This window comes from Centroberyx affinis, unplaced genomic scaffold, assembly GCF_046629955.1.
Source record: "Centroberyx affinis isolate AG114_WGS23_722 - 3 ecotype Tasmania unplaced genomic scaffold, CSIRO-AGI_Caff_v1 ptg001677l_1, whole genome shotgun sequence".
NCBI classification, from domain to species: Eukaryota; Metazoa; Chordata; class Actinopteri; order Beryciformes; family Berycidae; genus Centroberyx; species Centroberyx affinis.
The window spans coordinates 108,398-121,063 of NW_027280097.1; the positions used below are offsets into that span (position 1 = coordinate 108,398).

The 12,666-nt window shown below is 45.3% G+C and overlaps 1 protein-coding gene across 1 annotated transcript in view; it reads right to left on the reverse strand.

The window, feature by feature from the left end:
• The window catches only part of dync1h1 (dynein, cytoplasmic 1, heavy chain 1), a 33,240-nt gene that overhangs the window by 18,325 nt on the left and 2,249 nt on the right, over positions 1-12,666 (reverse strand). Inside the window, exons 4-32 of the mRNA XM_071528464.1 lie at positions 12,233-12,488; positions 11,774-11,960; positions 11,399-11,670; positions 10,929-11,156; positions 10,018-10,671; positions 9,421-9,843; positions 9,003-9,182; positions 8,663-8,812; positions 8,162-8,308; positions 7,619-7,759; positions 7,171-7,347; positions 6,861-6,971; positions 6,621-6,740; positions 6,269-6,508; positions 5,892-6,047; positions 5,547-5,660; positions 5,307-5,417; positions 4,906-5,115; positions 4,460-4,606; positions 4,191-4,357; positions 3,840-4,013; positions 3,275-3,620; positions 2,963-3,157; positions 2,591-2,873; positions 2,368-2,468; positions 1,837-1,996; positions 730-970; positions 457-640; positions 98-310 (exon numbers count right to left, since the gene is read on the reverse strand). Of these exons, the coding sequence (XP_071384565.1) occupies positions 98-310; positions 457-640; positions 730-970; positions 1,837-1,996; positions 2,368-2,468; positions 2,591-2,873; positions 2,963-3,157; positions 3,275-3,620; positions 3,840-4,013; positions 4,191-4,357; positions 4,460-4,606; positions 4,906-5,115; positions 5,307-5,417; positions 5,547-5,660; positions 5,892-6,047; positions 6,269-6,508; positions 6,621-6,740; positions 6,861-6,971; positions 7,171-7,347; positions 7,619-7,759; positions 8,162-8,308; positions 8,663-8,812; positions 9,003-9,182; positions 9,421-9,843; positions 10,018-10,671; positions 10,929-11,156; positions 11,399-11,670; positions 11,774-11,960; positions 12,233-12,488 (6,088 nt within the window). The remainder of the gene's footprint in view (positions 1-97; positions 311-456; positions 641-729; positions 971-1,836; positions 1,997-2,367; positions 2,469-2,590; positions 2,874-2,962; positions 3,158-3,274; positions 3,621-3,839; positions 4,014-4,190; positions 4,358-4,459; positions 4,607-4,905; positions 5,116-5,306; positions 5,418-5,546; positions 5,661-5,891; positions 6,048-6,268; positions 6,509-6,620; positions 6,741-6,860; positions 6,972-7,170; positions 7,348-7,618; positions 7,760-8,161; positions 8,309-8,662; positions 8,813-9,002; positions 9,183-9,420; positions 9,844-10,017; positions 10,672-10,928; positions 11,157-11,398; positions 11,671-11,773; positions 11,961-12,232; positions 12,489-12,666) is intronic.

The window sequence follows — 12,666 nt, forward strand, 5'->3', positions numbered from 1 at the left end:
AGAACACAACACTGTCTCCAGAGGTGACAGACTTTACCACCATTATCTCTGGGCACACACTGTGTACGACTTAAGTAAACCGCATTCAGCTACATACCTTCTCCACCCACATGCTGCCCACATCGTCTCCATCTCCATAGGTAAGGTACATCTCTGTGCAGACCTTCTTCAGCTCCTCTCTCAGAGCATTCATCTCCCCGCGCATGTACTGCACTCCAGGGAAGACGTCCGACAGCAGGCTGAACAGCAGAGGGATGTCCTCCGCCACCAGCTTGGGAACCATGGTCTCACAGACACTCTGGATCAGGATCTAGAGGGAAGGAGAGAGACATGAAATGAACTATCAAGCTCCCAAAATTTCTCCCCTGCATCAGTTGTTAGAGTTGTTCTAGGGGGAGCCTCAAAAAACTGTTGAAATGCCTTGGGACTGAACCATCAGCCATCTATTTTTTTTACCTCCTGCTCAGGAAGGTTCTCAGCGATCTCGTTCTCGTCAACATTCTCTCCACGCTCACGCTTCTCCCTCTTGATCTTCTGGATGCGCTCACGTTTAACATTGCCAGCACTGATCAGCACACTCTTGAGAGCTCGCAGGCCGAAATCATAGTGACTCTGGGATGACAGCTGCTCATCGCACAGCCTGAGGAAAGAGAGAGAAGGGCCCTTTACAACATACAGAGTCTTCTCAAACCAAAATTTTTATTTAGACAAGCACTACAAAGTACATACTTAAAGAAGGGTACTATCTTCTTGGCGAGGATCTCAGCAGTGCGGAAGCCTTGAGAGTACAGCATGACCTGGGCGATGAGCTGGCGGTCAGGCTTAGTCATGGCCAAGCTGCGGAACAGCTTCTTCAGGTTGTCAGGCAGGTTGGAGCGGCCGGCGTAACCAGGGTTCATAGTGATGAAGATGGCCATGTCTGGGCTTACCTTCACCTGCTTGTTCAGCAGCTCTGTGGTGATGGGTGCACCTGGGAGGGTAAGAGAGACAATGTCAGTTTATTTATTTATACTGCAGTTCTTGAAAAGAATTAACACAACAGTGGTGAATATATGTATGTCAAGGGCTCTTAAAGGATAAGGCCGGTGTTTTTTAATGCATTGCTTACCGTCAACAAATCCTATGAAAATAACAAAAGCAACAATGCGTTTGCTCTACTCCTGTTACTTTCTGACTTCCCACGTACCGTTTTTAGCCGTCAACCCGGAAGTAATTGGCTCCAATTGTAAGCTAAAAACCTTGAAATACAGCTCACAAAGACATAGTTTCAATTTTAAAAATCGCTAACTGTTACCAGGAAAAGTCAGACTGTTGTAGTTATTACCAAATCAAATGGGAACAAATTCTTCATTACGCCGGGGACTATTTTCGGTGCTACGGAAATACTTTCCTGAGATCACAAAGTGTTTACAGCCAACTTATTAAGTTGTTTGAGGAAAAAGTTGGCTGGCTCGGTGCATCGTGATGATGAAATATGCTGCCCAGAGCAACGGCATGGCTCTTTGACGTGTTTTTAAATGTTTTTTTTAATACAATGGAGTTCTATGGCTGCTGGGACATGGCTTCATTGGGCACCGGCTACATGGACTGATTTTGTTATTGCTGATTTTGTTATTTTTATAGGATTTGTTGACGGTAAGCAATGCATTAAAAAACACCGGCCTTATCCTTTAATATTGCAAGACTTTGTTTGTTGTACTCCCTCAGTACAAAGTGGATTCGACAAGTACTATATTGGACCTCCTAGAACCCTGAAGTAGTGAGTCTTTTTGCGATTCTCTATCAATCCCCCAAGGGAAATTCTCTTTTTGCTTCCCCAACCTCAAGGGTACGTACTCCTGTCTCTGTTGGGGTTGCTGTGCTCCCTCAAGGCCACCTGGATATATTGGACCTGCTGGGAGACAGCAGACAGCATCCTCTCCTCCAGTCGGTTGAACTCGTCGAAGCAGCCCCAGGCTCCAACCTGGCACAGACCCACGAAGATACGACCCATGGCCTAAAGAGGAGGAAAAGGTCAACAAAAACAATTTCTAGAAAAAAAAAAAAAAGTCCTATATAAACAAATGAAGATGCATTTTAGAGATTTATTTTTTAGGCATTTTATGCTTTATTTGACAGAGATAGTGAGAGAGAGACAGGAAGGTATGGGAGAGAGAGAGGGGAGGACATGATGCAGCAAATGACCGCGGGCCAGATTCGAACCCGGGTCGCTGCAGGAAGGACTGAGCCTTATATGGTACACGCTCTACTCGGTGAGCCACCAGCGTGCCCCATGAAGATGCGTTTTATTCATCTCAGGGTGTTCTTGTTTGTCTTGGCTATAAACTAACCTAAGAACTAAAGAACCTGAATACTGTATGTATGTACCTGGAAGTCGAAGGTCTCGTCACAGTTGAAGACCAGGACAAAGCGTCCCAGCTGGTGGCCGAGAGCTTTCACTGACTCGGTCTTTCCTGTGCCGGCAGGACCTACATGAAGGACAGATTCACAGTGAGGTTGAGTCTTTTACAAAACAGCAATATTCCTAAAACCACTTTTTCTTTCTTTTGTGTGTGTATGTACAAAAATGTGCTACGTTCAATTTCCATACCGAAGGGTGACCCTCCAAGGCGGGCCTCCAGGGCCTGTGTCATGGTCAGATAGCAGCGGTCTGTCAGAGGGGTCTGGACAAGCTTGTCCTGGACGCCCAGGTACTCAAAGCCATAGTTGAACTTGGCGTTGGCCATCTGGATGGACAGCTGCTGTAGCACATCTGTCTGCTTGGGGTCAAAGTAGAAGCGCATCTGGCTGAGCCACTCGAAGGACTTGGGGTTGTCTATCTTGTTCTTGATCAGAGTCCTGGTCACATCACGCTGGTGCACCAACTCTGTGATCTGAAATAGAGTAGAAGAGGGGTTTCAGAGAGTAAGCTCTCATTGTGCAACTTTCCTTTGAAAATATACTTTGAAAAATTGCCCCTGACCAGGTGCTCCAGTTTTCTCCTGCGGAGTGGAGGCTGTTCCATCAGCACAGTGTCAGCCAACACATTGAGGGTGGCCTCCACAGTCGCCAGCACGTCCTGCATGGGCGTCATGCCCCCTCCGCCAGAGATGGTGGTCAAAGCTGCCTCAATGTTCTCAGACCAGGCAATCTGGGCGGAGAGGACCACCAGCTGGGCCTGTGGAACGAGGAGAGACAGATCAAGTTAAATAACTTGAACACATGGCCACATTTTCATGGCTGTATTAGGGCTGCACAATTAATTGTGTGTACAATTAATTCTCTCAACGCCAACCTGGTAACTGTCGATCCAGTTGATGTACTGGCTCAGGTCAATGGCTGTGAATCCTGTGACCTCTGTGACGGACTCGGCTAGCAGCTTGGCCAGCGTCACCCTCATCTCCTTCTCCACCATCGTCAGCCACTCGTTGATCTTGGGGTGCTCTATGATGGAGACTGGTGTCTTGTAGAGAATCTCCTCACCTTCACGGGACGAGATTCCCAGCACTACAGTGTTGTCCTCATTGAGAAGGATGCTGGAGACGCCGGCAAACATCTTTTTGAAGTGCTTCTGGAGTTTGGCAACGTTCTTGCTGTTGCCGATTATCTCAAGCAGGTCCTCGTCTCCAACAAAGTAGAACCTGGGAACAAAAGGAAAGGGTGACAGATCAATTGAGTCCATCAGTCAATAATGAATGCATGGATCAGAGCAGAAATGTCAATCCAAAAATTATTCCAAATATTCAACATTAATTAACATCTGAGTCCGCCTTTCAAAGGTTATCAAACTGATTGCACTCTGATCTTGCACATTATTTTCTCCATCTTTCTCTGTTGAGCCCTCAGTATCGTCTTCATACCTGGGGAACGAGGACCTCTCCCTCTCCAGGTATTCTCCTAGGGCCTTCTGGATTTTCCCCAGAAGGTCAGCCAGTCTCTCCAGGGACCTCTGTACTCCCTGTATGTTCAGCACATCCATCACCAGAGGAGACTTTGTCACCTTCTTCATCAGCGCCAGGAACTCTGTGCTGATACTGGGGAATGAAGACAAAGAGAGAGATGGATTAGGTTTTAATAGCAAATGTTTTATTAGCATTCACATAGCAAGTGTCAATACTTTTGTTACTCAAGTTCCTTTCAGGTTCCTTAAAATGTCTAGTGGTATTTACAATTAAAATCAATCGTGCTAAATTCAAGTGCCCTCCATGTACCTCTGGAACCTCTGGGTCTCTACAGGCAGCAGGTGTTTGATGTCGGCACTGCCTGTGAAGATGCCTTCCAGGTAGACCCAGCGGCGCTGGACGTCAATCCAAACATCAAACAGTGCCATGATGCGATTCAGCTTGTCCTCCCAGCTCAGGGCATCCTCCTCAAACACCTGGAAGGAACAGGAAGGAGAGAATGGTGTTGTTGAAGTTTTCCAATTTCCAAAATTGAAAAATACCATTTTAATGAACGTAGAATGTAAAGTTCTACTTACCTTGTAGTACGGGGACAACTTCATGGCAGACACACTGTTGATGTGTTCCTTGACCTTGTTGAAGAGATCATCCCAGCCTCTAATCAGACGACACTTGTTCTGGTAGTTCACCAGGTCCAGCTCATAGGAGTTCCACACTTCGCGGATCTGAGGACCGATAAACATATAATGACCATAATTCAAACCTACAAAAATGGGAGTCATTTGGAATGGAAGGTCAAGAGAAAAATGTGAACAACCACTGTCCATCACCCAGGGGAGAGGGATAACTGAACCCCTACACTGGCCTGAAACTCCTTACATACGCTGGGTAGAATCTACACATCTCAAACACTGCTAAATCAAAGAGTTGGAGACGCTTAGCTTTGTGCAGTTTAAATTGTAACCTATGAACATAACAACTACACTGCATGATCTATCAAGCCCCACCCAAAAAAAAAAATCACCTGTTTTAGGAACTCTTCCAAAGCCATCTCTCCCTGGGCCACCAGGAGAACATCCTTCACCACCATCTCATTTTTCTGCAGATCCACATCCCAGATCTGTCCCAGGGTCAGCTCTGACAAGACCCAGTTCACATGCAAACGCTTCATCAGCTGCTTCCAGTGGCGGTCCTTCAGAGCCTCTGATTTCAGCTCAATCACCAACATGTTGACCTGGTAAAAGAAAAGGACTATTTAGTTTCAGAATGTACACATTGTCTTTCTTTTAAATAGAGTTACAGACTATTTTCTTTAATTTTGTTTTCTTTTTGAAAAACATAAAACTCAAAGCAATGACACCATGTTCATTTTTAATAGCATTCAAGTAAAATTAGTGTTTAGTGGGGAACAACTAGATGCCTGACCTTCATGTATCCCTTAAGCAGCCTCTGGACATACTCGTACGAAGCGTACTGTCTTAACCTCGCTTGGAAGTTCTTCAGCTGATTCAGAAGCCCATCCAGATTCTGACGAAGCTAAAACACCAACACAGAACAACAATAGCACAGTTGTTTGCGACAGAATTTGACAAATATACAATGTACTGAGAGATGTAATGCTCCAACTGATGATCTGAATGACAACTGTGTGTGCGTGTGCGTTACCTTGCGTGGCTGAACAGACACCCATGGCTGCTCCTTCATCTGGTCGATCTGCTCCCAGACCTTAGACAGCTCAGACCACACCTCCTTCAGGTCATGCAGCTCCTCCAGTGCCACCTAGAAGTGACCACAGAGACGCAAACTAGTCAAAAACACCCTCAAAGCATCTGTTGTTTAGCCATCTGTGTTGCTATGGACCAGGTATAAAAGTAAGAGCTATAAACCATGCATAACAGGTAAAAAAACTTGTATCATATTCCTAATTAGCATGTGTGAGTGATTTGCTGCGTTATTTAGAAGACTTAGTGAGTAAATTTAATAGTATTTATGTATGTGTCCTGGCATTACCTGCACCCTCTCTTCGCTGCCACTGAGCAGACCAGTGTCTGTGAGCTCCAGGGCCTCTTTGGCGCGGGCACACTTCTCCCTTTCAACCTTTAGACGGCCGAAATTGCCCTCATAGATGGCCAGAGACTGCAGAGCCTCCTCTGGACGCAGGTTCCCCTAATGGAACAGATTATCAGTTAGGCATCACAAAGAACGCAAACTTAATCAGTTAAAATTAAAAAAAAAAAAGAGTAACTTCAGACATTTGACATTTGTGATAAACTAACAGTGCAACAATTAGCAGTCACCAGTTATGCATTCATAAAAAGTAGGAAGCACTTCTAAGTGTGACTGTATCTCTCATTTCAAAAGCAATTTGATGTGTCCATTTCTCTTACAGCGACTGGTTTGGTCTTCTCCCAGTCATTGAGCAGGTCAGTGGTGCGGTTCTCCACAGCTTTGTCCTCCTGGACAATCTTCATCTGCAGGTTGGCCACTTGCTGCTGGATTGCGGTATCCTTGCGCTTCATTATGTCGCTGAAGGCACCCCATTCGCCCTCGATGTTGTCAATGTAGAGCCAAGAGGGTGGGAACTGGAACCTTTGCTTCTCCAGCAGACGCTGCCCATTACGGAACAACTGGGGGGCAGAGGAAGGAGAATCAGATTTAAAATCCAACAGTCTTTCTTAAAGCATGGAGTGGTACAAAAAGATGAATAAGAGGACATTGAATGTTTTAAAGAGTACTTACGTCCACATTCTTCTCAAACTGTTTGATCTTGCGTTTGAGTGTCTGGACATATGTTATGAAGTTGACAGCATCAGAGGTGCTGGCTGTGTCCACAGAATGCTGCTCCAGGTCTTGACGGGACTAGAGAGGAACAGAAAATTTTGAAGTGATAAGGAAAACAAATTATTTCACTGAATCACTTGGAAATCAATATCTCTTAACAATCAATATAACCAAGTGACTCAAAGAATGTGACTTTACCTTGGAGATCTGGGAGTGGAAGTCCTGCATGTTCTGACCCAGCATCTGACCAAACTTGCTGAGCACCTCTTTGTGCCAGGAGTCATATTTCAAGTTCACCTTGGACTGGACCTGGGGTCAGGAACAAATACTAACATTTAATAAAAAAAATACCTTGCACAAATAATGAGTTTAAGTATGTTTCTATCTATCTGAACAGAGCTTTTCCTTACAAAATGATTAATGGTATCATAGTATAATTTAGAAAATATCAACGTTTTGAGTAAAACCCATCAAATACAAAACCTATAGCCATCAGCCAGCTCATTACCTTGCCATAGTCGATGACCACAGGTCCAAACTCCTTGCGTGTCTCTGCATTGTCAAAGGTTCCACGGGCTTTGCGGATCTGGACCAGCAGAGCCTGCCACTTGGTGAGGTCTTCACCCAGACGGTTGTAGATGTTCTCAGCCTGCATGTCCCACAAGCACTGGTACTGCAGCCACACCTGGAGGGGGGTCAACAAAGAAGTCAAGGCATCAGATATTGATACTCATGCCAAATATTGCACATGTGTATACAGCACATGTATACATGTTTCTGACATAATCTAAGCATAGAAAGAAACAATAAAAAAAAGAAAACAATGAACAGTGATTTGGCATTTAAAATTAATTTATTTTTTAAATGAATTAATTTCTTTAAAGTCACTATCAGGAATAAGCCTAACATATAATAGTACATATATATTTGTGTTGTTGAAGAATGATGACTCTTACCTTGACGTACTGCTCCACCTCGTTGACGTTGTCTTCAACTGCGTTATAGGCCTCCTCTAAGGCCGCAGGGCCATCCGGCATCCTGGTCAGGGCGTTCCGGTAGAACTTCTCTTCCTCCGACAGCTCATAGTGGACGCCCACCTGGTGATGAAACACAGAAATGCTTAGATAAATCCATCCACCACTCTGCAACAGAAGTATCAATTTGTCTGTCCAGTTCATACAACAACCAATCTATCCATATACTCTGTGTAATAACTATGCAAATATTAAATCTGGGCTACATTGTTCATTTAATTAATATGAACAGCTGAACAAAAAGGCAACCAAGTTAATACTACTATATATGATGTTATATTTGACATGCTATTTGGTAGATACCCAAAGTACCTTGTTCTTGCATGACTGCATGCATTTTTAGCATGGCTGGCCCCAGTGGAAATCACACCCCTAACCCTGAAGTGTTAGTGGTTAAGGTAGTGCTTTACCCATTAAGCTGTACAGGACCACCTACCACTTCTAAAACTATAGGTGAGTCCCTACCTGGTATCTCTGGCTCTGGATCCTGGGCAGAGAAAGGATGACCATCTTCCAGGCGAACATCTCCTGGTAGAGCTTATAGCGACAGTCCTCAATCGGTGGGTTCAGGTAGATCACCTGGTTGGTGATCCTCAGCTCATGGACAACATTCTAGAAACACAAAAAAAAAAGATACAAAACTGTCAACTGCGTCTCAGGAAGGTATTCTGAAAATAAGATGTCTTTTTATTTTACTAAAACCAGTACATTCAGAGCAGTTACTGAAGTTCAAGTTTTATTTTAGGAGTTAGTTTCATACTCATATCGTTTCCCATCTGAGTACTTGGGGAAGAAAACAATACCTGAACCTGTTTAAGTGTCTGCCAAAATAAATCAAGTACCCAAGTGGTTCAATATTTGAAACCATATTCAAATAAATATTTGTCAAGCTTTCATAACTGAGGTCTAAGCATTACACAAGATGACAAAAGGTAAACACAGGGGAATGAAAACCACAACTCCTACCTTGATCTTGGGCTCGCCTCCAGGCTTGTGGCTCACTTGTGGAGCCTCAGTGTCCATGTCCACATCAGCTTTGTCCTCCATCTGGCCTCGGAGCACCTGGGTCCAGGTCCTGAGGCCAGCCTGCAGACGCACTCCCAGGATACGCTCAATCTATAGGGCAGAGGAAGAGGAAAAAATCTGTTAATCCTGTTTTAAACTCATACAGGCAAGCCACAAGTGGTTAGATATAGCTTGAAACGTATAGAATATTTCCAGTCTTGGCCAAATTAGAGAAATTGCTCAGTATCTAACCGACGGTAATGTGAATAATCCTGTATTTTTGATAATTTGTGGTGCCAACCTCAATGTCGAGCTTGTTGACCCAGATGGGCAGATTGGAATAGGAGTGCAGATTGAGGTCATCCACAGCCTTCTGGACACGGTTGAGGATCTCAGAGAAGGTCTTGTGGTCAAACATGCAGGTCTCCAGAGAGCGAACCTCCAGATCTATCTTCTCCTCTATCAGCAGGAGGTCATCCACCTGGAAAGAACAAACAGTAAGAAAAAGGATATTAGAATGTGTGCTATGGATGTTTGGTGCTAAAATTACATTGTTTGAAATGAGTTTGTACTTACACAGTATGTATGTATGTAACAACTTTTATGGTGACCAATAAATTAATACCCTTATACTCAGATTGCATTAAGAATAGATAAATCCTGATCAAAAAGCAATCTGCTGCTTGGACATTTGACCTGGTCCACTCCTCCATACTGACCTTCTCCTGGAAGTTGAAGACTGTCTCTGCCAGCCTCTGAACATAGGGATCCAGCTTGTAGGACTCCCAGACCAGGGCGATGCCTTCAGTAACCAGTGCCTGAACCTCCTTCTTCAGCCCAGCCACCAGCAGAGAGATGGAGGACCTCTCCTCCACTTTCTCACAAGTGCGCTCGTAGGTGCGCACACTCTCGATCAGAGAGATGGCGAATGGGTAGAGCTGGTTAGCTTGGTGGGCTTTGTTGACGATGGCCAAAGGAACGCGGAAGCTCAACCATTTGAGGTTGCGGACCTCTTTGGACAAGGTGATGATCTCTGGGAGGAAGTTGACTTTAAGCTTGAGCATGTTTCCTGTTCGTCCACGGGCACGGCTGCTCTCGATGGTGAAGATGCGGCCAGACACACCGAGGTTACGCTGCTGGACCTGATTTCAAAAGAAAGGTATGACAGATATTTTAAAATGGAAGCTGACAAAGAAAACAATGAAAACATGCAATGCAACAGAGGGGAAAACAAAAAGTGTTAACATCTTCCAAATTATCTAAAGAAAAATAATGTCAAACATAAAAAAACATATTAATACTCATCAACTCCATACCTTGCGAGCCCAGTCATCAAATATCTCTTGTGTGTTGAGTTTAGCCCTGAAGCTATCTCCATCCTGCTTCAGCTTCAGCCCCTCCACATGGTTCTCCCAGCCTTTTCCCAGGACGTCCTCCACCCTCTTCATGTATGCAGTCAGCTGACGGTCAATCTGCTTGGCCCAGATGATGGAGCCGGACACAGGTGGCAGGTCCCGAACATGGCTCATTTTACAGGCCTGGCTCTGAGGATACTGCACTTTGAACTTGTCATGGAGAGACTCAATGTCGTCTTTCACGCGCTGGATGAGCTGCGTCTGGTACTCCCGGATGGCACCGCGAATGTGGGGGCGCACAAAGAGAGCATTGAAGCGGGAGAAGATGCGGAACATCTCATTGGCGTTCTTGGCCGTTCCCAGCTGGTCGCGCAGGCGGGCGGTGATGCGGGTCTCCACACGGTCAATGCGCTCATCATAGCGTTTCATGGCAGCTTCCCAGGCTTCCATGCCTTCCTTGGACACGTCTAGGCCATCAACCTCTTTGACATTCTCATACGCCAGGTTGACCTCTTCGATGGCATTGGCATCAGCAGCGTCAAACAGAACTTCGGCTACCTTCATATCTTGAGGCTCTACGGTCTCTCCAGGGGCGTGCTGTGGCACAGCAGAAACCTAGAGACAGATGGTGGATAAAGACATGATATTAATTCCTATAATGTACGGCTCTAGAAAAAAAAAGGAAGATTCAAATGTATTAAGAAAATGGATTAAGAAAATAATGGCAAGACATGCTGGTGTGCTAAAATGTGACCATCACTGACACTGATGGTGCCATTTGGAAGAACAACTAAAGAGCACACTGCAACAGTATGGCAACTAACTAACTAAAATCATGTACAGTTTACTGGTCCCAAAGATGTGTGTTGTACCTGAGGCCTGAGCACACGGACGATGACAGCCCTCAGCTGCTCGTGCTGCCTTCTGAAACGTCTCATGTGGTCCAGACGAGACTGGAGCTTCCTGTGGGCGGGGCTCAGACGCCACACCATCTTCAGGTTCTCCTCTCGCTTCCTCTTCACAATGTCCCTCAGAAGCACCTGGAGTTTCTCATACTCATCCTCCCAGGTCTGGAACACCTCGAAGCAAGCCACCATCACCTGCACACAGAAGTTACGATCACATGGGCAGTGTGTAGAAAGCCATTGAATTTCAAGTTTCACTTTAGCTTTCACACTAGGAGGCTTTGTCGGATTGGTAGCCAACTGGAAAGGAGTCAGTAATTGACCATCTGGCTGGAAGACAGCACTTGTGGGAAACGCTGAATGGGGAGGCATTTGAATTAGCATGCACTGATAGAAACCATTTGATCTAGTTGTACCAGGAAGCCACCCACACCAACCTTTTCAAATTCCTCGTAGGCAACATGCATGAGCTTCCTGGTGCCCAACACCTTGAGGAGCTGGGAGCTCAGGTCCCTGGAGATGGCCTCCACCAGGCGCAGGGCTCTCTGGATGGGGTACTTGGTGTTACGGATCTTCTTCAGGTGTGTGAATATGGCCATAAGAGCCTGGCGGATCTTATCAAGCTCCGTAGCAGAGAGCAGGTCATTGAGAGGGAAGTCCTTCATCAGAGGATTGTAGTCGTTGACTGTCTCCACAGCCTGCTTCAGACCTATGGGAGGAAGAGGAAGGATAAACATTTATTCAGGGAATACAAGTATAACTTAACTTTTTTCTGCCGAAGCAGCTAAAATACTTTTGACTATGAACCTCACCAGTGTCAGTGTCAAAGCTGACGGTGGCATGGAAACGTTTGCCGTGTTTAAGGATGTCCAGGGTGAGCAGAACCTCGGGGCTCTCTCTCTTTTCCTGGATCCTGTTCAGGGCCCTCTCCAGATTCAGCCAGAAGCTGATCTCCTGCAGGGCTGTGCCTGAAGCCGGGTCACGATCCAGCTTTGTCACCTGGGAGGGGGGAGGGGAACAAGAACAAACCCAGTGATGAGTATGAGGAGAGGAAGATTCTACCATACACCTATTATTTAATTTCCCAAAGTATTATAGCTCTGGTTTGTTTAAATGTGAGAAAAAAAGTGAATGCTTCTTAGTTCGCCTTATTTTTACATATATACGTTTACAAATTCTGATATAACTTTTCCCATTTAGCAACCAATATTAATGTGTATGCCAATATCCACTCCAACCCTGTTTCAGCTTCTTGAACATCTTCCTCTTACCTTCTGGATCTCCCTGATCCAGCGGTTGACCCCAGACTGCAGCTGGTTCAGGAAGGTGGGGTCTTCCACTTTGTCCCCGAAGTCGGTGACCTTGGGCTTCTCTCCACGCTCATAGCACTGCTTGGCGATGTTGGTGATGATGGGGTGGATGAGCAGGCTGATCTCGGGAATCTCAATGTTCTGCTGCAGATGGAGAAGGCCCATCTCCAGCTCAGCAATCTTCTTCTCAACTGAGGGAGCCATCTTATCCCCATCTCTAATGGGTTAAGAAAGAAATTATAGTACTGTTGATGAATTACAAGCACAATGGGTGAGAGTAGCACGTCTGGGAGAGGCAGGAATCTAAACCATAAAGTAAGAATGGAGACATCAAGAATAATGTTGTGTTGTGCTGCTGGCTGTCAAAATACATAGTCGAAATTGAGATAATAATT